This window comes from Tamandua tetradactyla, chromosome 13 (assembly GCF_023851605.1).
Source record: "Tamandua tetradactyla isolate mTamTet1 chromosome 13, mTamTet1.pri, whole genome shotgun sequence".
In the NCBI taxonomy this organism is placed as follows: Eukaryota; Metazoa; Chordata; class Mammalia; order Pilosa; family Myrmecophagidae; genus Tamandua; species Tamandua tetradactyla.
The window spans coordinates 80,385,369-80,412,104 of NC_135339.1; the positions used below are offsets into that span (position 1 = coordinate 80,385,369).

At 36.5% G+C, this 26,736-nt stretch overlaps 1 protein-coding gene across 14 annotated transcripts in view; it reads right to left on the reverse strand.

The window, feature by feature from the left end:
- Positions 1-26,414, reverse strand: part of RAB11FIP2 (RAB11 family interacting protein 2) — a 64,523-nt gene extending 38,109 nt beyond the window's left edge. For 9 of the 14 annotated variants that reach the window (XM_077126157.1, XM_077126160.1, XM_077126154.1 and 6 more), the window contains exons 1-3: positions 25,572-26,412; positions 18,440-18,882; positions 17,287-17,755 (exon numbers count right to left, since the gene is read on the reverse strand). In XM_077126157.1, the coding sequence (XP_076982272.1) occupies positions 17,287-17,755; positions 18,440-18,882; positions 25,572-25,924 (1,265 nt within the window). In that variant the 5' untranslated portion in view covers positions 25,925-26,412. Of the gene's footprint in view, positions 1-7,473; positions 16,664-17,286; positions 17,756-18,439; positions 18,883-25,571 lie in introns of those variants that run through there. The other 5 variants (XM_077126163.1, XM_077126162.1, XM_077126165.1 and 2 more) reach the window with 4 other exon arrangements.
- Positions 26,415-26,736: the final 322 nt, after the last annotated feature.

Consider the following 26,736-nt stretch of genomic DNA (forward strand, 5'->3'; position numbering starts at 1 on the left):
CTGATAAACAAAATCAGCAAAGTTGCAGGCTACAAGATTAATGGACAAAAATCAGTAATATTTCTATTCACTAGTAATGACCCAACTGAGGAAATAATTAAGGAAAAAAATTGCATTCACAATAGCAACCAAAAGAATCAAGAATCTAGGAATAAGCTTAACCAAGGACTTGTACACAGAAAACTACAAATACCGCTAAAAGAAATCACCTAAATAGATGGAAAGACATCCCACGCTCATGGACAGGAATGTTGAACATTGTTAAGATATCAGTTCTACCCAAACTGATCTACAGATTCAATGCAATACCAATCAAAATTCTAGCAACCTTCATTGAAGACTTGGTAAAGCTGGTTACCAAAATATTTGGAAGGGAAAAAGACCTCGAATAGCTAAAAGTATTTTTAAAAAGAACAGAGAAGACCCACCCGCCCTACTTCTCCCCTAGCTTTCTCCGCCGGCCCACCGCGCGGCGCCCACGCCCTGCAGCAGCCGACCCGCCCGCCCTCCTTCTCCCCTCTCTTTCTCGGCCGGCCCGCCGCGCGGCGCCCACGCCCCGCAGCAGCCGACCCGCCCGCCCTCCTTCTCCCCCCTCTTTCCCCTCCTGCTCCGGCGGCTCTCCAATCACCACGGTGCCCTCTTCCCCCGCCTTCACCGGCTCCTCCGCCACCAGCCTCGACAGCCTTGCCGCCCTCACCTTTCCTCCTCCAGAACAGCTACTGGGGGAGTGGAGATAATACAGAGCAGCTCCCGGAGCCACGAGGGAGATCAAAGGGACGGCGTACCCCATCCTGGAACGGCTGACTATCTGGGAGAACCAGCTCCGGTGAGATCACCAAGGGGCACGGACTTTCCTGGGTGGGACGGCAAGCGACTGGAGTCCCTCCCTTCCACCTTCCCAGGCCAGCTGGTAGAATTGGACAGGCGGTCCCCTTAGGCCACAGCGGCTAGTGCCCCCACCACGCGAGGCCCCCCGGACCAACTGAGATAGTTGGGTCGGAAATCCCCAGACTGCGGAGAACAGTGACCGGGGGATCCCTTCCAAACACGTGACTCCCCCGTCCGGCTGGGAACAGTGCACTCTACCGGGCTGCGACAGCTGGCGCCCTCCCGCCACGCTTGGCGCCCCGGGCCGACTAGCTAATTCAGCCGGACGCTCTCCCGTGCTGCGGCGGCCGGCGACCCTCCCCGCATTCGGAACCCCAGGCCGGCTGGCATTCTTCCAAGATGCTTCGGCTGCTGAACCTCCCCTACGGCGAGAATTTTCCAGACTTAAAGGACCCACAGCAACTTTCACTGGTGGAACCCGTAGACAAACGTGTGCCACGAGCGCCACCTACTGGGCAGGATAAGAAAAACAGAACCCAGAGATTGCACAGAAAAATCTTTCAACCTGTGGAGTCGAAAACCCAGGGAAATCTGACTAAATGCCCAGACGCCAGCAGAAGATAATGGATCACGCTCAGAAAATTGAACATATGGCCCAGTCAAACGAAGAAACCAATAGTTCAAATGAGATACAGGAGCTGAAACAACTAATGCTGAATATACGAACAGAAATGGAAAACCTCTTCAAAAACGAAATCGATAAATTGAGGGAGGACATGAAGAAGACATGGGCTGAACATAAAGAAGAAATAGAAAAACTGAAAAAACAAATCACAGAACTTATGGAAGTGAAAGATAAAGTAGAAAAGATGGAAAAAACAATGGATACCTACAATGACAGATTTAAAGAGACAGAAGATAGAATTAGTGATTTGGAGGATGAAACATCTGAATTCCAAAAAGAAACAGAAACTATCCGGAAAAGAATGGAAAAATTTGAACAAGGTATCAGGGAACTCAAGGACAATGTGAACCGTACAAATATACATGTAGTGGGTGTCCCAGAAGGAGAAGAGAAGGGAAAAGGAGGAGAAAAACTAATGGAAGAAATTATCACTGAAAATTTCCCAACTCTTATGAAAGACCTAAAATTACAGATCCAAGAAGTGCAGCGCACCCCAAAGAGATTAGACACAAATAGGTGTTCCCCAAGACACTTACTAGTTAGAATGTCAGAGGTCAAAGAGAAAGAGAGGATCTTGAAAGCAGCGAGAGAAAAACAATCTGTCACATACAAGGGAAACCCAATAAGACTATGTGTAGATTTCTCAGCAGAAACCATGGAAGCTAGAAGACAGTGGGATGATATATTTAAGTTACTAAAAGAGAAAAACTGCCAGCCAAGACTCCTATATCCAGCAAAATTGTCCTTCAAAAATGAGGGAGAAATTAAAACATTCTCAGACAAAAAGTCACTGAGAGAATTTGTGACCAAGAGACCAGCTCTGCAAGAAATACTAAAGGAAGCACTAGAGTCAGATACAAAAAGACAGAAGAGAGAGGCATGGAGAAAAGAGTAGAAAGAAGGAAAGTCAGATATGATATATATAATATAAAAGGCAAAATGATAGAGGAAAATATTATCCAAACAGTAATAACTCTAAATGTTAATGGACTGAATTCCCCAATCAAAAGACATAGACTGGCAGAATGGATTAAAAAACAGGATCCTTCTATATGCTGTCTACAGGAAACACATCTTAGACCCAAAGATAAATATAGGTTGAAAGTGAAAGGTTGGGAAAAGATATTTCATGCAAATAACAACCAGAAAAGAGCAGGAGTGGCTATACTAATATCCAACAAATTAGACTTCAAATGTAAAACAGTTAAAAGAGACAAAGAAGGACACTATACACTATTAAAAGGAACAATTAAGCAAGAAGACATAACAATCATAAATATTTACGCACCAAACCAGAATGCCCCAAAATACGTGAGGAATACACTGCAAACACTGAAAAGGGAAATAGACACATATACCATAATAGTTGGAGACTTCAATTCACCACTCTCATCAATAGACAGAACATCTAGACAGAGGATCAATAAAGAAATAGAGAATTTGAATATTACTATAAATGAGCTAGACTTAACAGACATTTATAGGACATTACATCCCACAACAGCAGGATACACCTTTTTCTCAAGTGCTCATGGATCATTCTCAAAGATAGACCATATGCTGGGTCACAAAGCAAGTCTTAACAAATTTAAAAAGAGTGAAATCATACACAACACTTTCTCGGATCATAAAGGAATGAAGTTGGAAATCAATAATAGGCGGAGTGCCAGAAAATTCATAAATACATGGAGGCTCAACAACACACTCTTAAACAACAAGTGGGTCAAAGAAGAAATTGCAAGAGAAATTAGTAAATACCTAGAGGCAAATGAAAATGAAGACACAACATATCAAAACTTATGGGACGCAGCAAAGGCAGTGCTAAGAGGGAAATTTATTGCCCTAAATGCCTTTATCAGAAAAGAAGAAAAGGCAAAAATGCAGGAATTAACTGTCCACTTGGAAGAACTGGAGAAAGAACAGCAAACTAATCCCAAAGCAAGCAAAAGGAAAGAAATAACAAAGATTAGAGCAGAAATAAATGAAATTGAAAACATGAAAACAATAGAGAAAATCAACAAGACCAGAAGTTGGTTCTATGAGAAAATCAACAAGATTGATGGGCCCTTAGCAAGATTGACAAAAAGAAGAAGAGAGAGGATGCAAATAAATAAGATCAGAAATGGAAGAGGAGACATAACTACTGACCTCACAGAAATAAAGGAGGTAATAACAGGATACTATGAACAACTTTACGCTAATAAATACAACAATTTAGATGAAATGGACAGGTTCCTGGAAAGACATGAACAACCAACTTTGACTCAAGAAGAAATAGACGACCTCAACAAACCAATCACAAGTAAAGAGACTGAATTAGTTATTCAAAAGCTCCCTAAAAAGAAAAGTCCAGGACCAGACGGCTTCACATGTGAATTCTATCAAACATTCCAGAAAGAATTAGTACCTACTCTCCTCAAACTCTTCAACATAATCGAAGTGGAGGGAAAACTACCTAATTCATTCTATGAAGCCAACATCATCCACATACCAAAACCAGGCAAAGATATTACAAAAAAAGAAAACTACAGGCCAATCTCTCTAATGAATACAGATGCAAAAATCCTCAATAAAATTCTAGCAAATCGTATCCAACAACACATTAAAAGAATTATACATCATGACCAAGTAGGATTCATCCCAGGTATGCAAGGATGGTTCAACATAAGAAAATCAATTAATGTAATACACCATATCAACAAATCAAAGCAGAAAAATCACATGATCATCTCAATTGATGCAGAGAAGGCATTTGACAAGATTCAACATCCTTTCCTGCTGAAAACACTTCAAAAGATAGGAATACAAGGGAACTTCCTTAAAATGATAGAGGGAATATATGAAAAACCCACAGCTAATATCATCCTCAATGGGGAAAAATTGAAAACTTTCCCCCTAAGATCAGGAACAAGACAAAGATGTCCACTATCACCACTATTATTCAACATTGTGTTGGAAGTTCTAGCCAGAGCAATTAGGCAAGAAAAAGAAATACAAGGCATCAAAATTGGAAAGGAAGAAGTAAAACTATCACTGTTTGCAGACGATATGATACTATACGTAGAAAACCCAGAAAAATCCACAACAAAATTACTAGAGCTAATAAATGAGTACAGCAAAGTAGCAGGCTACAAGATCAACATTCAAAAATCTGTAGCTTTTCTATACACTAGTAATGAACAAGCTGAGGCGGAAATCAAGAAACGAATCCCATTTACAATCGCAACTAAAAGAATAAAATACCTAGGAATAAATTTAACCAAAGAGACAAAAAAACCTATATAAAGAAAACTACAAAAAACTGCTAAAAGAAATCACAGAAGACCTAAATAGATGGAAGGGCATACCGTGTTCATGGATTGGAAGACTAAATATAATTAAGATGTCAATCCTACCTAAACTCATCTACAGATTCAATGCAATACCAATCAAAATCCCAACAACTTATTTTTCAGAATTAGAAAAACCAATAAGCAAATTTATCTGGAAGGGCAGGTTGCCCCAAATTGCTAAAAACATCTTGAGGAAAAAAAACGAAGCTGGAGGTCTAGCGATGCCAGACTTTAAGGCATATTATGAAGCCACAGTGGTCAAAACAGCATGGTATTGGCATAAAGATAGATATATCGACCAATGGAATCGAATAGAGTGCTCAGATATAGACCCTCTCATCTATGGACATTTGATCTTTGATAAGGCAGTCAAGCCAACTCACCTGGGACAGAACAGTCTCTTCAATAAATGGTGCCTAGAGAACTGGATATCCATATGCAAAAGAATGAAAGAAGACCCATATCTCACACTCTACACAAAAGTTAACTCAAAATGGATCAAAGATCTAAACATTAGGTCTAAGACCATAAAACAGTTAGAGGAAAATGTAGGGAGATATCTTATGAATCTTACAACTGGAGGCGGTTTTATGGACCTTAAACCTAAAGCAAGAGCACTGAAGAAAGAAATAAATAAATGGGAGCTCCTCAAAATTAAACACTTTTGTGCATCAAAGAACTTCATCAAGAAAGTAGAAAGACAGCGTACACAATGGGAGACAATATTTGGAAACGACATATCAGATAAAGGTCTAGTATCCAGAATTTATAAAGAGATTGTTCAACTCAACCACAAAAAGACAGCCAACCCAATTACAAAATGGGAAAAAGACTTGAACAGACACCTACCAGAAGAAGAAATACGGATGGCCAAGAGGCACATGAAGAGATGCTCAATGTCCCTGGCCATTAGAGAAATGCAAATCAAAACCACAATGAGATATCATCTCACACCCACCAGAATGGCCATTATCAACAAAACAGAAAATGACAAGTGCTGGAGAGGATGCGGAGAAAGAGGCACACTTATCCACTGTTGGTGGGAATGTCAAAGGGTGCAACCACTGTGGAAGGCAGTTTGGCGGTTCCTCAAAAAGCTGAATATAGAATTGCCATACGACCCAGCAATACCATTGCTAGGTGTCTATTCAAAGGACTTAAGGGTAAAGACACAAACGGACATTTGCACACCAATGTTTATAGCAGCGTTATTTACAATTGCAAAGAGATGGAAATAGCCAAAATCTCCATCAACAGAAGAGTGGCTAAACAAACTGTGGTATATACATACGATGGAATATTATGCAGCTTTAAGACAAGATAAACTTATGAACCATGTAATAACATGGATGGACCTAGAGAATATTATGCTGAGTGAATCCAGCCAAAAACTAAAGGACAAATACTGTATGGTCCCACTGATGTGAACGGACATTCGAGAATAAACTTGAAATATGTCATTGGTAACAGAGTTCAGCAGGAGTTAGAAACAGGGTAAGACAATGGGTAACTGAAGCTGAAGGGATACAGACTGTGCAACAGGACTAGATACAAAAACTCAAAAATGGACAGCACAATAATACCTAATTGTAAAGTAATCATGTTAAAACACTGAATGAAGCTGCATCTGAGCTATAGGGTTTTTTTGTTTTTGTTTGCTTGTTGGTTTGTTTGTTGTTGTTGTTTTTTACTATTATTACTACTTTTATTTCTTTTCTTTATATTAACATTTTATATCTTTTTCTGTTGTGTTGCTAGTTCCTCTAAACCGATGCAAATGTACTAAGAAACAATGATCATGCATCTATGTGATGATGTTAAGAATTACTGAGTGCATATGTAGAACGGTATGATTTCTAAATGTTGTGTTAATTTCTTTTTTTTTCTTTCCGTTAATAAAAAAAATAAAAAATAAAAAAAATAAAAAAAAGAACAGAGAAGTGGGTGGACCAACACTTTCTGACTTTAAAGCTTACCATAAGGCCACAGTAGACAAAACAGCATAGTACTAGCACAAAGACAGAAGTATTGACCAATGGAATTGAATCAAGAGTGCAGAGATAGACCAACAAATCTGTGGTCAACTGATCTTCGACAAGGTCCCCAAATCTACTGATACAGGACAGAAAGGTCTTTTCAATAATTGGCATGGGAAAAGTGGATATCAATAGTCAAAAGAATGATATCAATAGCCTTACCTTATACCCTATTCAAAATTTAACTCAAAATGGATCTAAATGTAAGAGTCAGTACCATAAAAATCCTAAAGAAAAATGTAGGAAAACATCTTCAAGACCTAGTAATAGGAAGTAACTTCTTAAATTTTACACCCAAAGCACGAGCAATGAAAGAAAAAAAAGAGGCTGGCTCTTGGCACATAGTAAGCCTACAAATGGTAGCTCTTATTGTAATCTTAGTATATGGCATCTACAGAATACATTTCAGTTGCTTCAAATAATTACTTCCAAACAATTACATATTCCGGTTTTTAAAAAAATCTTAAATAGAAGTAGAACTTAGGAGTTAATTTTTTTTCATTGACCAATAAAGGATAGTTTTTCTAGTTTCTTTCAAGAAGTATGTTCAATAATAATCTTTGATGAAATAAACTAGTTAAGTAAAAGTATTTTCTGTATTAAGTGGCACATTAATGTTATTACTTTATAAGGCAAATGCATTATAAATAAATATTCAATGCAAAGTCCTTTGTTCAGAAATTCTTGCATAACATTGATAAGGACAATGCAGAGTAGATATCTAAATTTTGGTTTTACAGGAAAGCATGATGAATATTGCCTTAATTCATATGGCTGAGGTCAGATTAGATTGCTAAAGAAGACAGTTAAAACTATCATAGTAAGAAGGATAAATGCTGCTTACTGAAAACACCTCTAAATATTTCTGGGACCCCTTTGGGAAAAAGATACCTGCTATGTTAAGTTCCCACAGGCCACTAATATGTATTCCTCCTAATCAAGATCTGAATTCTTTATCAGTAGAAGTGTTCTCTTTTCTGTTTGTTTTCACTGAGATTTTAAGATTCTACTCAATTATATAGAACATAGTTCCATGATTCCAACTAGAAAAGAATTGGTAAAATAACTAAGTTGTTAGTAAAGAGCTAATGGATATAATCGTATATAGTCATTGTTTATAAAATAGTCCTTCAAAAAATATCTGGTAAGATTTTAATGAGCTTTCTTACTACCACAAGAAATTAACAGTTGTCTGTCTACTCACTGTCCAATTTATAAAATCAAGTTCAACAGTCAAAATCAGGGCAAAGGCCTCCTCCTTGAAGAAGCATTTCCTGATTTCTAGTAGGTTGACTTGCTTTTTCCTCTGCCTTTCCACCGCAAATTGTTTATACTTCTGTGCAATACAGTTCATTCTGCTTTGATTATAGGTCATTTCCTACATAGCATTCCCCCTAGTTACCATAGGTAGGACCTGTTTTCCCTCTCTATGAATGATAACCAACCTCCCTACCCCCATCCCTAAAAGAGTTTTATACACATTTGTTAAAACAATCGCAAAAACTGGTTATTTGTAATGCAAATTTTACTCTAAGAAGGCCAAACTCATTCACATAATTGCTATTTAAGTGGTATTGGCACTTTTATAGAAAGATTTGAGCTTAAAATGTATAAAATGCCATTCTGCATTATATTTAATAAATCAAATCAAAGAGCAATAATCTATTCTTAAAATATAAGTTCAAAGAGACAAATATCAAATACATAGTATATTCTTGGTTAAATGTATGTAGGAAAATCATTTCCAAATCCAATAAACTGCTTTATTTTGTATCACCAGCAGCTATTTAAAACACCCTGGTCACAAAGCAACACTAGCATCATAAATCTATACAGATACAGTATATCAAAAATTAGAGCCTTTTGATATGAGAAAAAATATTTAACAGGCGATGTGGTGGTCATAGTGACCCAACTGAAAATGCTCTAAACATAGAAACAAAAGGCCTGGAAAAAGTGGCATACAGGGGAAGTAAGGCTAAGTATGCAAGAAGCAGAAGTTATTTTCTTAGTGAGAAATTGATGAAAAGGGTTCCATAAGGAACAAGGTCAGGTAAGCCAAAACCGCTGGAGAGAAATATATGTAGCAATTACAGTATTAAGGTAAAAATATTTTAAATGCATATATCCATAAACAGTTACAGAAACTTGCAACCTTATGTTTAAAGACAAAGTGTGTTTCAGTGCTCAAAAACACACTTTCAAGAATTATTACTGTTATTAACCTGCTAGTCTCAAACAACTCAAAATACGGTATTTCTATTCTCTAAAAAAAAATCTAAAATAAAGACAGCTACTAATTAAAAAACAAAAAACAAACAGAAAAAACTCAAACCTTTCCACCAAAATTCCAACTGTGATTCAGACTACAGAACAGATGATGTTATATTAAATAAAACACTGTTTTTAAAATGATGTATTTCATCAGACAGTGACTGAAGACACCACACTAGAATAATTCTTATTGTTTCAACAAGCAGAATTGATAAGGCCTATTTTAGCCAAGATATATTTCTCAGAGATAATCCCTTCTTTTCCATCCTCATTGCCATGTGACCTCCACGAACTCTCAGCTCAATGGTTATTCCAACTTCCAAACTAGTTTTCCTGCCTCAAGTCCATCTCCTCCACTCTCCTACGACCTGCCCAACAGATTCTTCATGCTAGCCCAAGGCTATCTGCCTAAAACCTTGATTTGACTGCATCACAACCCCTTTCACGGTTCCCCACTGCCTTTCCTTAGGATGGAATTCAAACTCTTTACAACCCAATATTTACATGCCTGTTTCAATGAGGTCAAAGAGCAGAATTTATATTTTAAATCCTTTGTATACAGCAAACATTCAAAAATAAATGAAAATGAAAATATAAATGAAAGAATCATTTCATTGTCAGATTAGAAAGTTGGAAAACATCATCCTGAAGGACTAGGGTAGACACACTGAGATGGGAGGCAATGAAATTAAATGCAAGATGCACAAGAGCCTTCTTTAGAGTCTTTACATTTAGAGTATACATGTTTATAACAAATGTTGTAGTTTTCTGAATCAAATTGCACATTCCAACAATTTCAAATTTACACAAGGAATAACTGAACCAAATATTTGAAATTGGGAATATCCCCAAAATCTCAATAAAAAGTAAACACCAAACTGGTGCGTTGAGAGTGTCCACTGGCCTAAATCCTAACAATTTTAAAGCACATAGAGAGCAAGGTTAATTTGGAATAGGCAATTTTAGCCTTTAGGCCATAGGTGAAAAAAAAAACCAAGAACGATTTAAAATCACAGAAGTCATGTGTTTCCAACATATTTTTCTCAACTTATGCATGTCCGTTAATGGCAATTAATAATTATTAATCTATTTGTATCATGTGCCCCTGCTTCTTGGTTTTACAAAGAAATAATCCGCTCAAATCCTATCTTAAAAATTAAACTAGGGCGAGCAACAGTGGCTCAGTGGCAGAGTTCTCGATTGCCAAGCTGGAGACCCAGATTCGATTCCGGATGCCTGCCCATATTAAAAAAAATAAAATAAATAAACCAAACTACCTACATGTTGATTTAAAAACATTACTGCCTTAGGTCACTGAAATTTAATCTTAATATTTTCCTATCAGAAACCTCTTCAAGAGAACTTACACACTGTATCTGCATTTGATCATATTATAACAACCTGCTCTCTTTTAACTATTGGACTCACTGTGTTATCCTGTCCAGTGCCTAAGAGCTCGTTAATTACCTAAACTATATCTCCATAGGTCTTGTTAATTACCCGTCTCCTGTCTCAGAGGACCTTGTTAATAACTTGTACAGTCTCTCTAAAGAGGTCCTAACAACACATTAAAATTAAAGATGCTTTTCTTTTAGCACCTGTCAAGTGCTGTAAATTGAGAAATTTTCACATCAGTTTATTAACCTACAGTAGTTTTTTGTGGATTTTTTTTTTTTTTGGTGGGGGCTTGTTTTCTTCTGTCTCACAGAATCTCTGTATCTCAATCTCTCAGGTTGGAAAAAAGTAATAGCTTAGCAAAGTTTTATCTTTTTGTTACAGAGCTTTTTTTGTTTTCAATTTTGAAGTCGATAAATTATCAATTTGCATTAGTGAGCTAGCAAAAGGATGGCATAGTTGGCATTTGCAAATTAACCCATTGGGAGATGCACCAATTAATGAGAGCTATTATAATGAGTATTAGGATGACAAAGGGTAAAAAAGTTTCGAGTAGTATCTGGGGAGTTAAGCATAAAAGTTCTTGTTACTGTTAAGGGAACTAATCACACTGTATGTTTTATGTTTCCAGTCATTGTTCCACTGGATACATTCTGTAAATCCCTGGGCACTAATGGATTAATAGCTCTAAAACTCATCTCAAAAGTTTTTGTTTTCTGTCTCACAAATGAGACTACAAATTTTCACCTGTGTAAAAGATTATGGCCTGTTATGAATAACAGGCAAATTATATTTAATATTAGACAAATACGAACAAAAAGTAAAGTGTACTATTAAATCTTACGCATGGTAAGGTTTACAATGCCAAAGGCTGAGCTTTAAATTCATACAAGAAAAAAAGTACATAAGAGCTATTATAAAAATGTAGGTTTAAAAACTAAGAATAAATCTTTTCTTTAGAATGACTTGCTTACTGCAGCTTTTTTTTTAATCAAAATTTAAGCCTATGGTGGAAAGCCCATCATTTTTTAATGGACATATTAAAGAATTTCATATAATCATATAACGATTATATGCTTTAAAAGCCTATAGTGATTCTTTTATTTGTGAAAATTAGAAACACACTTATTTAATATACATTCTAGGTCAACAATTTTTCATAGTTTATAAGAAAGGTATAACACATGAAGCACTGACCAGTTAGGAAACAAGGAAAGAAAGAAAAAAGGGAGGGAGGGAGGTTACCTTGATCCCAAAAGTAAAAGCACACTCTCTTGCAAAATTTTTAAATAAGTCCTAAATTTTGATCTATTGATCTATTTCTGTACTGCCCTAAAAAATAACTATTTGGCCTAAGTTTACCAGCTTAAAAGGGTCTAGTTTCTACAGCAAATATTTCAAATGGAAATACATGCACTAGTATAATTAATAATACCAGAAATATTACAAAACATACCATTAAATTATATCAGAACTACCTCAGAGTTTGCTATGTAGTATTTACAACTACAGTAAAGCAGAAAATAATGAACAGGAAGCACATTCCTTGTGCAAGTCACAAATAGATGGATGTTCCCAAAGCAAAATAACTTAAAAATACCTGACAATTCCTGATGCCTAGTCATCAATAAGGACTTTCTGAACGTCTATAAAATAGGTCATATAATTTAGATCAGTAATTTCTAAATCTCACTGATAATCAGAATCACATGGGAAGTTTTTTAAATGTTAATTTTCTAATTTCAGAACCTCACTCACTAAGGTTTCTAGTTCAATCTGAAGTGGTGCCCAACATACTGTACTTAAAAAAAACTTTTAAGTTTTAAGGAGAACTTGATCTGAGTCACCCAAGATCACCCAAGAAAAAACGATTCAGCAAAAACTGTTAAGGTGCTTATACAGCTTAGTTAAAAAGACTACAATTTAGATACAACAAACATCATATAGCAGTTATGTTCTATACCAGGAGCAATTTAAAGACGGAATTAATCAAGAAAGACCTACAGAGTTTGTAGCTTCAAGGACAGACTCAGACATTCCGACAAGTTAAGAGTGCATTCCAAGATCAGGCCAAGGAATGGAGATGAGATGGTTTACATGGGCCCCAGGATAAAGAAATATAATAAAGAAATTCATTTAGATGGAATAGAGAGACAAGGCATAGTAAGAGAAAATTGGATAGATTACAAAAAAAAAAAAATCCCGCAATACAATAAGCCTAGAAAGTTAGAAAGAAGAATTTGGATTTGGTGGTGTAAAACTGCTCTTATACTTTTTGGCCTAAGCACACGGTGCCCTGCTTACTAGGATAAGTATGCTAAATGCTTTAATAAATAAATGCAAAAATCTCAGTAACTTAATATTCTGAGAATTTATCACTCAGATAAAGTCCAATCAGTTATTCTTTGCCTGGTGGCTCTCCACAGGCATTCAGGAATTCAAGCTGTTTCCATCTTAGAGCACCATCCTCCTCTACCTACTCAAAGATCCCTTTCCCATGCAGCTAGTGTAGACGTGAGCAAACCTCTCCTCTAAAAGGCCAAATAAATATTTTTGTCTTTGCAGGCAGACCATCTGGTTTCTGCCACAACTACTCATTCTACCCTTATAGTACAAGAACAGCTTTTTTTTTAATATGTGTGTGTTCCTATAAGACTTTATTTACAAGAACAGGCAGCAGGCCGGATTTGGCCCACAGGTGCAGTTTGCTGGCACCTGGTCTAGAGTACAGAGGAAGAGAAACAACATGGAGGATTGCATAGGAGGTTTTCATGGACCAGGCCTGGCAGTGGTGTATGCTGCTTCCATTCACACTTCAACAGATCGAGAAATTGGTCACATGGTCCCATCTAAATGGAAGGGTCTAGCTGTGTGCCCAAAATAAAACAAAAAAAGAATTAGGTTTGGTGAACACAGTGGAAAACAGCCCAATGTTAAATAATTGGTTGTAAATAAAGTATGAAATGGTATAACATCCAGGTATATTTTTTATTGGACAATTATGTACTACCAGTGCAAAAAAAACATTCCTTAACAAATTGTGGGATTAACCAAAGAACAAATTAGTTGATACTTAAAATGCAGGTAGGTTTTAATTTAAAAGCAAGGGTAGCAGCAATTTTAAAACACAAACAACTCAATACCAACCAAATGGATAAAACATCATTCCTGCAATTTTTAATAATTCTAACTATAATATCTGAGAACATGTGTAATAGGAGTTTTATAATATGCCAATTTTTAAGACAACATCCAAACTTCTCAGTAGAAGATGAACTAGCATCAATGGCATACAAAATGCTGCATATTTACAAGACCTAATTCATTTTCCTCCTGAGTACACAGCTAAACCATATTTCTCAACCCCCTGCAGTGAGGTCGGGATGTGACTGCATTTTGGCCAATGGAACATAAACAGAAATTATGTACACACTGCCAGACCTGGCACATAAGAATGTCCCACAAGATCCTCCATTCTCTTCCCCTTCTGCAGCACCCTGGGATGTCATGTGGCATCACAAGAAGGAAGGAGTCTGGTTCTGGAGTTACTGTGTGGATCTGACTGACTACATAGAGCAAAGTACCCACTTTTACAATCCCCATCTCTCTGTGCTGGATTTTGACAACAGTGAGCAATAAACTTTTACTGTGATAAAACACTAATATCTGGGGTTGCACACTACAGCTAATAACCTACCCTAACTAACACAGAATTCTTCATTAAAAAAAAACTGAAATGTACTATTTAGGTTATGAATATTACATTTTAGTCATCTTTTAAAATTGAATAGATTTTTCATCATGTTTAGTTGTGCATAAAAATGCAAACTTCTGCCTTTATGGATCTATTCTCAGTCTATCAGAAAGAGCCTCACAGCCCACCTTGGGCTAGAAGCAGAAGAATGACACAATAAAAGTACCATTTAGGCAACTGTCTGCTATACAATACCATGTTCATTCATTCAAAAAATGTTTTTCTAATATCTGACTACCAAGCATTATAGTGGAGATTAAGGGCAAAATGAATGAAATGCAGGTCCTTCCTGCATTGTTCATGGAGCTAGAAGAGAAAAAAGTGACTAAACTATTAGTGAACAATGCTGCAACTCAGGGAACAACTACCTCTCCCAAGAAGAATCAGGGGCTTCAAAGAGGTGACAGGTAAAAGGAAAGAGACTGAGGATTAGTAACTAAGGGTAAAAGGCTCTTTGTTGAAGTAACTCAACATAAAGCCTAACTAATATTCTATAACAGTTTTATGCAAGGCTATGGGATCTATTCCAAGAAGAGAAGCAAAATAGTACGTTTTTTTTTAATGATTTACGAGGTAATTTCTTCAAGTAGACTTCATTACATGAAAATATAAGAACTCTTAACTTCTAACAAAGTGTTCCTCAGTACATTTTTAATTTTTTGGCATAAAGGAAATTCTTCAGTTTTAATCATACACATTATTCACTTCCACCTGCAATCACAAGTGAGCCACTTTCACTGGCAAAGAACAAAATATGTAAAATGTAACTACAAATTTTACCCTCAACTTTGTTCAGTTTTCCCCCAAACTTCAGTCTCAAGAGTCCAGGAGACCCTGAAAATAGAACTATTTAGCACTACTGGGAAAATAATTCACAGCACATTTCCTAATGATGTGCGTTCATAGCTTCAAAAGTTCACTGGGCTTGGGCAGGCCACGGTGGCTCAGCAGGCAGAGTTCTCGCCTGCCATGCCGGAGGCCCAGGTTTGATTCCTGGTGCCTGCTCATGCTTAAAAAAAGGTACACTGGGCTTCAATTTCGATGTGAGATATCTAAAATTCCCCATAGTAACTAAGGGAAGGTACTGGGAAGATAATAACAATATGCTGGTATGTAAAGACAAAACTAACTTGACTACATTCTTTCAAATTTCACTCAAAACAAGCTGCTTTCCAAAAATCTGAACTGTACACTCTTCTTGGGTCAATGTGTTCATACCATTAATTAGAGCTAGAACTTTATTGCAAATGTTTACATTTATCATAAAGATGGTTTATGAATCAAAAGGAACAATATTTTCTAGGGAGTCTACCAATGTTTCTGCTCTCATATCTGGCACTCATGAATATTAAGGAGAAAAAGCCCTCATGTTATAAAAAATCTGTTTTTTACACACTTGCAATCATTTGATGCACAGATCATGAAATAGCTCCAATTTTGATAAAAACAGCATTAATACTGAAGTAACTCCAAATAAAGCCTAAATCTGACAAAATGCCATGATCACACTTTTTATAATCCATGGTGGTCCACATAAATATAAACAGCACAAATACAGGGCAAATCAAGATTTGAGTATACTTATTTTTCCATATGCCACCATAATTAAAAACATTATTTTGCTATGATTTCCCATTTTTCTTGATTTTCTTGGACTCTAAAATTACCCATTTCTATGTTGTCTCAGTTGTTTTTATCAATCTTATGCAAAAAAAAGTTGAATAAAAGGGATGGGGGGAGCTATAAATAAAAATACATTACAAGGTGTTTCTATTTCCCTCCATAATTTAAGATTTAATGCAATAGATGAAGTACACTACATAAAATACCAAAAGAAAATATTTTAGAATAGCTGATCAAAACTATGGACTCTTTCTTTATAAAGTGTTAATACCATGTGATAAAAATATATTTATTTTGCATAGTCTTTAAAGAAGACTGAACAAAACTTTCTAAAACCACAGCAAATACCCCACTTACAGATTGAAGAGAACAAAAAAAAAGTACCCTTCCCTTTGAAAGCTGTAAACAATACTTTTTAATATGTCATTAGAATATACAGAGAAGTAGGGGACTATAGCCTAAAAGGATGATTGTTAATACCTTTTTCATTTACAGTGGAGCAAAGTGACACGCTGTTTTTGAATAAAAAAATGACATGACAGTACATGAACCATAACTGCAGTTACCCTTTATGGATTCCCTCTTTGAGGCCTGGCTCTGTACTATGTACTTCCTTGCCCAATCCTATCAGGTAGGCATTATTTTCCTCATTTCAAAGATGTAGATGCTAAGGTTTCTTGAGGTTGGTCCTACTGAGCCAAAAATCCCATTCAGGTCTGTATGGCATACATTATTGCTACAAAGGAAAAGCCTCTGTGTTACACAGTACATCTTTACCAAGCTTTTTCATGGTAATTACTTAAGATTCCAATAAGTTCATTTTACTTGGCCTTGAGATTTCCTTAATCAGCTATTTCATTGTTTCCTTCTACAAAATCCATAATCATATTTAAATACATATGGTTCTAACTTTCATCAAGGAATAAGACAAGTACCATTGTATACATAATAGAGAACTCTGAGTTTGAAAATCTAATCTTTATCTTGGAGGATGATTACCTCGATGACCATAAATCATCATACAGATACCCTCTGGTATGTCTATGGTACTGAGAGGGTAATGATTCCAATAAATATTCACAAATAAAAACTATTTTTAAGTAGCCATTTTATAAGGATAGTTAACACCTATTATACAAATCATTCACATTTAACTTACGCCAATGTTTTTTACAGAATAGCCCATGAGCTACTATTTGTCCACGAATCCTATCCAGATAGCCCATGAATTAATCCCTAGAAAATAAATATTTAAAGATAAAACATAACACCTAAATTTCTGGCTTTAATTAACACCCACTGGTGATTCATTCTTTGTCTGTCATCCCAAAATAGCCAACATCCCTCATGTAAGCTTACCTTGAAGATGGCATTATATTTGAAACCCTGAATTTTGTTGTAAACGGATTAGTTGACTCGTAATCAAAATAGTCCTGACGAATTTCACTAAATGCATTAGGCGATTTCAAGTCACATGGGCTAACTGTGCCCTCACTGTTAAGTTTATCAGATCTTCTGCTATCTTTTTTTCCAGTCACTCTTTCAAACAGGCTAACTTTCTCCTTTTTCTCTCTTTTATTTTCTTTTCTTACTTCATTTGATTTTGAAAATAAATTCATGCTGCTGTCCCATACTTCACTGCTTTCTTCAAATGGATTTTTCTTCCTTGGCAGTGTCGCAAATTTTTGGGGTAATGAAGCAGTCACATTTCTAAATGGGTCATTTTGTCTTCCAAAAGACGATTCACCTTCATCTACATTGTTGTCAGGTTGGTTCATTTTAGAAGTATCAAAGCTTAATGTTCTTCTGTGTGGAGATTTGAGACTTCCTGCAAACAATTTTGTAGTTAGTATATAATCAGCAACACAATACATCATTCTATTTGACACATTCAGTGTGCTTACTGGTTCTGCTTTTAGAAGGAGAACAATTGCCTACTTCACAATATTAACCTTAAAAATAATCAAGGAAAACAATTTTTAAATGCAAAGGTATAGCAATCTGAAATGCAGGCTAGTAACAATTATAATTTACTCAACTGAGAAAGAAACAGTCACCTAAATAAACTATAACGTCAAAACTAGAGGTTCTTTATGGCACGATGATGCTATAAATTGTCGGGTTTTTTTCCTTATTTAGCATTAAATTTGTTTTCTTACTTTCAAACATGAAAGGTTTTTTCTAAGTAATTTCTGATGAAAAGGAATATTTGTGTATGCTTCAGGCTTTTGAGAGAGAAAAAAAAGTAGCAAAGAAGAAATCAGGTCACGAAAGGTGGACAACCTCATTTTATTATCATCTAGTAATATAAATATGAATTAGACAAATTCTGCCTCCAATGAACTTATCAATTTTTGATATATCCTCAACAAAATGTTGATGAATTACTAAACTTAGAAAATACTCTGTAGAAACTGCAAATTGTATTTTCTAACTTTAGAAGTTAAACTTTAAAAATTAAAAGGGTGGTTCAGACCACTGATGAAACCATTGAAAAGAACACGTCACTTACCACTTTCTGGAACTGCTCCAGAGGACTCTATCTGGCGCCCAAGAAGATATGTTTGATTAATGGTAGCAGACTTCAACTTCTCAGAAGACATGTGCGCCCCAGTTAAATCAGACATTGAATGCGCTGAAGAGAGTCGCTGAGGACCCAAAAGAAAAGGCTTTTTTGGTTTGGATTTCATCTGTATTTCACCACTTGAAAATTCAGTATTGGCATCAGGCATGTGAGTACTTGGAATGATTGCAGAAGATGTATCAGAAAATGTCCCATCATTTTTTCTGCCTTTCATCTTATCTTTTAATTTTGCAAAAGGAGATCTTGTTTTGTCCTTCATTGATAAGTCAAACATACTCGCTGTCATATTATTCCTCATAAATTGAATACTGACCTTTATTTCACCCCTGTTTTTGGCTCTTTTTCCTTGTTTGGATTCTAACCTAAACCACCTTAAAGAGAAGAAAAAAAATGGGTTGTAACATCTAATCAAACGAAGATATCCAGCCTTGTTATATACCAATAGCTTTATAGGTAAAGCTAGTATACATTAAGGCAAACTGAGCACTGAATGAAAATCTATCAGACAAAATATTTCTGGTTTTACTCATTGTTTAATTTAAAGAACTGATCATCATTTCTGTGATGTGACATGTTTCAAGTGAGGTTTGAAAAGAAAAAGTTTCAGATAACCTTTATTTTACGATTTGAAAATAACTCCTCAAAAATTCTTATTAATGATAGCTAATGTTTCCACCTGGGTTAAGTATTGCTAACGAACAAAGAACATTTTTTAACATTACAAGACACAGGTAAAAATTCAGAAAGCATTCATCAATTCAAATCTTTAAGTACTATAAAACTGCAGATGACCACATTTTTAATAAAATCATAAATTCTTTGGGTCCCTATCCCAAAATATCACCTAGGTAAAAGTAATAAAAGACTTTCGTTAATGTTGGAGACTACTATATATGGTTTGCTAATCATAAAAATTATATATGATGTAATTCATGAGAGTCACATAAAATGGATCAAAGCCTTTTCTTGAGTAAAATATACAAAATAAGCAAAATCCAAGAAGTGACAAATAGTAATAAATCATGTGAATAATTTTTTTGGAGGAGAGCCTAAATGCTTAAATGCTTCCTCCTGCTACACTCTATTTGCTTCATTTACTATTGCTACTGTGACAATACTGAATAAAAATTATTTTGAATGGAGCCAAATCTTAATATTTCAGTCACTCCATTGAATTACAGTGCCCATCTTTCAATAAGGTATAAAAAGTAGAATTTATTTTAGTTTTGTTTACAGTATTTTTATCCATGAGAAATTCTCCAGTAGTCAGTGGCACAGTATTCATTCTACAGGGCAAAAAGTCAAAAAATTGCCAATTGAGTCTAGAAGAGAGTTTCTATGTTTTCACATTACTTAACAATAAAGCAAAATATCTGTTCCTGCACACAGGTTATTATTTAAATATAGCTTTAATCAAGTGTAACAAATTTTCTGAGCTACAAAGGAATTCTCACCTAATTTTACATTAATTCTTTCTTCATTATTACCAACTGGTTATGGCAGAAGAAGATTACATTTACTTAAACATCATGTGGAAGACTGGTTCACAGGTGTTTCAGGCAGAAGAGAGAGTCTGCCCATAATATTTAATTATACATCAGCCACATCTTAGCAAATGACAATAGTATAAATGGTTTAGAGTGAGATATTTATAGTGAATTGTGCCCTAATAAATTTAAATAACTACAGAGATTATCAATCACTTCTGAATAGAGCATAACTGTAGTTTTTGAGAATTATCTTAGAACAAGAATATATTAACATAGTGACCTATATTTTCATCAATCCATCCCTTAGTTTAGCAAGATTTCTTTCCAAATTCTTGCCCATTATTCCAGGAAATTAAAGCAATTAAGAATCAAGCATATATATCTGGGCATGGACTCATATAAGAAGAAATATTTGAAGACCTTCATTACTAAAATACTAAAAGCACTCTCCCAAGACCCAGAGGTCTGACTCCAACAAATGCAACTCAGAAGCAGCAGTTACATAAGTACTATGTCTGAGTGGCCAAAGGTCCATGAATATGCTATCAGTCTAGCAACTGCCCCAACCTAGAGAAAAGTCCAAATGTGAAGCAACCTTAACATTTTCTATATATCCATACAATCATCAATCTGATAAATCTACTTTATGGTATTTTTATGTATCCCCTTTTTATTCTACTAGCTCTATCTTCAAACTCTGGGTACATATTCAGAAGTTCCTTAATTAAGGTTAGTATATAATAACAAGTATTATTAAATAATTAAAATTTAAACCTAAATAGTTTTGAAAGAAAAATTCAACCCAAAGATGTCATTTTTTCCTTGTTTTGATATATAGGCCAGACAATGATCTTAACTTTAAATATTTCAATACATTCCAGGAATCTTCCCTTCATCTTTAATGAAGATGACCAAGTGGCAATGTATATTCTCCCAAGAGAATTTCCCAAAGAACTTTCAAAATCTACAAAGATCTTAAATCAGCTTATCTGGAAATCACGCTGATGAGACCCCAGTTAACACTGATTTAACACAAATCCGACTACCCGTCACTAAATAAGAACCAAGTGTAACAATGGGAACAAAGACAATCTATTCTTACCCACACCTCAAAACCATTATAGCACATACGAACAAAATAAATCAACAAAAAGTCCAAAACTTGCGACAGACTTCAGACTTTGAAGTGGAAGGAAAACAGTCATTTCTCTAAGTGTGGTCTTCTGAGAAAAATCAGGTTTATAAGGTAGGTTCTTTACATTTATATTTCTTCCTCATGGACAGAAATACAGATGCCTTACTGACCTCCATTATCAGTAAATGCAAGCAGTGGGAACCTTTAATACTTCCACTGAATTCCAGAACTGGAAGATACCTTTGAATTCACCTAGTTATTTCTGACTCCTAGTCCAAAGCTCTTTTCATTGTCTTTCCAAATGACCTTGGGATACTGGTATCCCATTCCCTAAAATAAAAAATCTTGAGGCCTGGCTGTGTACCAGAAACATATTTCATCTTCATAATGAACTTCAACTCTACTAGTCTCTTAAAGATTGACAATTCCCAGAAATTGAGAATTAATTCTCATAAATTAAGTAACACACAAGAAAATGATTGGCTTGACTAAACTGGAGCAAGTCAGCTAATTAAGATCAGGTGAGTCAAAGCAAGCAACTTCTTTTTTTTCTTAGAATAGAGGATTTTATAATAGAAAGCAATAATTAAACTGAGACTTTAAACTGAAAAAATCCCTAATCTGAGGCAAATGGTGAAATCTGAAAACATGGGGATTAGAAATAAGAAATCATAGCAACAGACTGTGGAATAGAAAACCTCGAGCAACACAAAATTGAGCACTCAAAAGGCCTGGAAATGAAACAAGAGTGGGTACCCAGTTATTAACTCATAGTTCCGAAAACAAAGCCATTTTCAATGGGGGGAGAAATACCATAACATCATCAGACTATAGAGAATAAATGCACTTTACAAAAAATGTAATTCAACATACCAACAGCAGTAGCAGAGAAGCAGGTAGGATTTCCATGTGTACAAAAGATCAAAGCAGGTGTGAGAAGAAAATAAACCATCCTAACCAAGGTGAAGGATGGTGCATGACGGTAAGAAAACAGAATTTTAGAAATGAGACCAAGTCAGTCATCTACTTTACCAATCTTATCCCATAGATGAGGAGACCAAACACAGAGAATGCCAGGTAACTTCTCAGTGGCAGATTACAGTCAATAAGGAAAAAAATCCAAAGCTGATGGGTAACATCTGCAGGAAAATAGAAATTCTTTCTATCTAATGACCCACATATGTTAAGGTTAAACACAAAGCTGGTCACTTATTCCGGGACACTGTATTTGATCAGAAGACATGACAGCCAAAGAAGAAAGCAATATAGATTTTCTATTGCTAGAGTGTAAGCTCCTAGAAGCCAGTGTGCCTTGTACTAAATTAATGTTTATTGAATTTGTGCTTCTACCACCCTTTTTCTAAATCAATCAAGCTACAAATCTATCTCTGTGTATCGTTTTGTTTTGTTTTGTTTTGTTTTTGTAAGGAACTCTGAAGACTTAGGTTAAGTCTTAAAGAAAAGAGTAAGTCGTTGTTTGGATACAAACTACCCCAAAAGAAAACTGCAAATAATTTTTTTTTAATATACTAAAAAATGGAGGCATGACAAGTAATTTTACCTGCTTTGTTTTCAAACTGTAATAACAGGGAAGTCTTAATGAGACCTTCAAGAATCATTCCAGAGATGGCACTGATTTTCTGAAGCTTCATAAAGATAAAATGAAGACCAAGCATTTGGGGCTTAGGGGATTAATGCTGCTTTTTTTTCACCTCTGGAGTACTGGATTTAAACTGTATGGCCTCGGTTCAATTTCTAGTGGGCACAGGTCCATGTTCAAAAATCACCACACATGTGGGAACTATTCCCAAACAATTGGTGCTGTGTGGTCAGAAATGGGACAAGATTGGCAGTAAGGGTGCCAGAGGCCAGGATGCAGGTGCACTGCAAAGACGCACACAAAAGTCCTGAAATCTGCATGTGTTTGAACCATACCTAACTCTAGGGACTCTGATCATTATTACTTCTCAGGGGCATTAAAAAAAAGTCAATATCACCCACGTCTGTTGTAAAAAATAAATAGATATTACATAACAGCATGAACTATTTCACCATTCTATTATTAAACTTTGTTTTATTTCCTTAAATCTTGTGCCAGGATTAACCCAGATACCCATTAAAGTGGGAGATACAGCAGTTCTCTTTCCAAGCCCCACGCAAAGTGTTCTTACCCAAGCCTCTTTCCTCCTCTCCTTAGAAGAAAAAAAAAAAGCATTATTTGAAGATATAAAAATAAATAAGATAATAGTTTTAGCCATCACACTTCTTTGCCACAAATGGAAGATGGGCTGTATTTGTCTTTAGTGTCAAAAAGTAAAAAGTGTCACATCCCACAGTTCCATGGGACTTCTAAATCAGCTGGTAGCCTTCATCACTCATACTGGTTTTCTAAAAAGCACTTGGGAATATGCTGACAAGGTTCAGCAATGTGCAGAATATTAAATATCTTTCTTGTAATACACTAGTGACTCAAGTCCGTCTCTTATTGCGCCACATGCACAGCTGTGTTGGAAAAAGGAAACTATTAAATATATTAAAAAACTGGAAATATTACCAATAAAGATACCTCATTGAATATGTGGTCCCCATTTATCCACAAAGAAAGAAAATACTAAAGGTACAGTAACAAATGAAAATCACTTTGAAAGTAGTAACATCGCAAGACCTGCTAACATTTAAAAGCATTTTCTCCCCACCAAAAGTTACAATCAATTTTATTTAGTATACGGCATGGAATTCTGTAGGGAGAAACAACAATACTGGAGTGCTACGGGAACTTATAGGAACTATGATGCTGCCAAAGACGACACACAAAACAAGAAGAAACTTTAAAAGGCTATTTCACCATTAGGTTCACACTTGGGCCTACTTTCACTTGAAAAGTTTGTATTTCAGAGGAGGCCTATAATACATTATCAATATTAAAAATCCTGCAAATACAGTTAAGAAACTTAAAGCTACAACAGATTTAAAAATTTACATTCAACACATTTTAAAATATACTGTCACCCCAAACTGGCAATTCAGAACGTGGTGACTAACCACTTCTCATTTTAAACTGTATGAACTTCCCAGAGGAAACTAAAATACCACTTTTTAGGTAACACAGTTTTGTTATTGAAGTCGCTGCATTACAACTTTACATTTTTTTCTTTTTCTCTCCTCTTCCTTAAAATAATTTCATCGCCTCAATTAGTTTAAATATTTATCATTTTCCTCTTACATTCGGAGTATCTTATACCTTTCTACTCATTTACCCTGCATATTTTAAACCTTAGGTAAAGACCTGATAATACAAATTCCAATCAAGAGAAGTATGCAAGCAGACATTTACAGAAAAGAACAAGAGATAATTATTTTAAAACGGACACTTTAAGAAAGTTATCACTTTAAATATGATTTTAAAGAGGTACATACATTTCAGTTATGACAAAGAAATACCAAAGTAATCTCAGGAATTTAAAGACTTCAGTTTACACTGTTTTTTTCTCTCATTAATTTTAATGTTTTCTCAAAATAAGTGCAAATTTAAGAAAGTGATGAGTATATTGAGCTCTGAAAACATTTTTTCTCATTTTCAGATAGAGTATTTTAGTGTTAATTAATATATTTTTTAAATAAAAGTTAACTCACTGAAGCTTGAAAGTCACACTATGACAACTATGCTATGTTGATGTCATTAAATCATTTCATCACAAGAAGTTAGTCCTTGCCGCCAATCTTCCAGCATTTAATATGGTCTAAACACACTGGCTTTGCAGAACTAATTCTGAATACACTATTGTCAATATATTGTAAATTCCAAGGAAAATGCTGTTAATACATTCAGGGTTAAGAATGTTTGTACATAGTTTTAAATTTTATTTTTTTTCTTTTAACAGCTTTAAACTCTATCAACACGTATGGACCCTGAAAAATGGCTAAGCTAAAATAAAGGCCAATTGTGTTTATAATTTTGAAATGAAGTACTGAGTTTTAATTTTGGTCATTTATCTTTCTGCAATTTCGAAGTTCAACATTCGTATTAAAATGTTACATTTCAGGTTTAATTTTCAGATGTTCCACTTCATCAACAACTCTAGTGTTTAAAGATCGTAAATTGTAGGCATGTTAAGTTTTAGTTGGCAATCCTGTGATCCAGTCTTCTTACAAATAGTGAAACACTTTTAATTTACTTGAAATCCAAGGTAAAATATTCTATTTGATAGCTATTTACCTCAAACAGAAATGAGAATAACGGATTAATGACTCCGTGGAAAAAATGTTTCCTCACAGATGCCATTTTTACGTCAGATCCATGCAAACATGGTGCTTAAAACTTGGTCATATTTTAACCCAAAACTAATGCCCCAGGTAAACAAATAATTTCCAAAAATAGAAAATCCATAAGACATATTTAAGCGCCCCCAAATTTAAAATAAATTGCATAACTTACTCTGTTTTCCTTCTTTGTTTGTCCTCAAAGATGTCATTGAGATTGATTGCCACCTGCCCTAAAAATTTATCCAGACCCACTAGGGACCTGTGCATAACTATGAGGAAAAGAATGTATTTCTCTGGATTCCCCTGCATTAGCAATCCAGGTAGCTCAAAAGAGGCCTCTTCCTTCCAGACTGGCTCAAGGGTTTTCTCAGCTACAGAGGTGGAGTATTTTTCCTTGCCCAGTTGAATTATAGTGTATGTGTCATTGGTGCCACTTTTGCCTTTTGGTTTAAGATCTTTGGCTTGGAGCACTGTGACCTGCACGTGGGTTGGAAACCACTTTGGGGCTTGCTCTGACAGCATCATTCCGCCTTTTTTGCTCTACACGGAGTCCACGAGCGCTAGCAGTGCCCCTCGCGGAAGGAGACCCTAATTCTTTAATTACTGCATCCTAAGGCCACTTAACGGTGAGCTGCCCAGTTTCCCTAGAGCTAATGTCAAAACGGCCGCCGGACTGGGGCAGTCCGGGGACTCGGCTGTTCTGGGTTCGCCTTCCCTCTGGAGTCACAGGGCCCACCATCACCTGGCCGCGCTGTCCAGGCCTCCGTGTGGACCCCGCGCCTCGCGACTCCACCTTCACGCTCCGCGGCTCTCAGGGACCAACCCTGGGCAGCGGGCGGCTGGCGGCCCTGCGGGCAGGTGAGGCCCGGCCACCTGGGCCCAGGCCGAGAGCTCGGAGGTGGGAAGGAGGCGTCTTTTTAAAAAGTGACTGGTGAGCCCTCCGCCCTGCAGACGACAGCTCACCGGCCCGGACTCTGCAGCCCTGGCCTCCCGCCCGCCTTCCCGCGGCAGGGCCGCCCAGCCTCCTGAGCGCCTCCCGCCCACCCCGCGCAGGGCCACGGCCCGGCCCGGCTCCTCCTCCCGACCCGGGTAATACGAACCGCCGGCGACTCGCGCGGCCTGGCTCCCTCTCACAAACCGCTCCCTCCTCCTCCTCCTCCCCGTCTCGCCTCGGCTCCTCCTCTCGGGCGGGGGCGAGTCGCCTGGGGGTGGAGGGGAGCGGAGGGGCGCGGCCGCCTCGGCGCCGGCAGGACGAGGGGCGGGCCGCGGGTTGCTGGGCGGCGGCCACGGGACTCGGCCTCGCTGGGCCGGCGGCTCCTAGTACCGGGCGGGCTGCA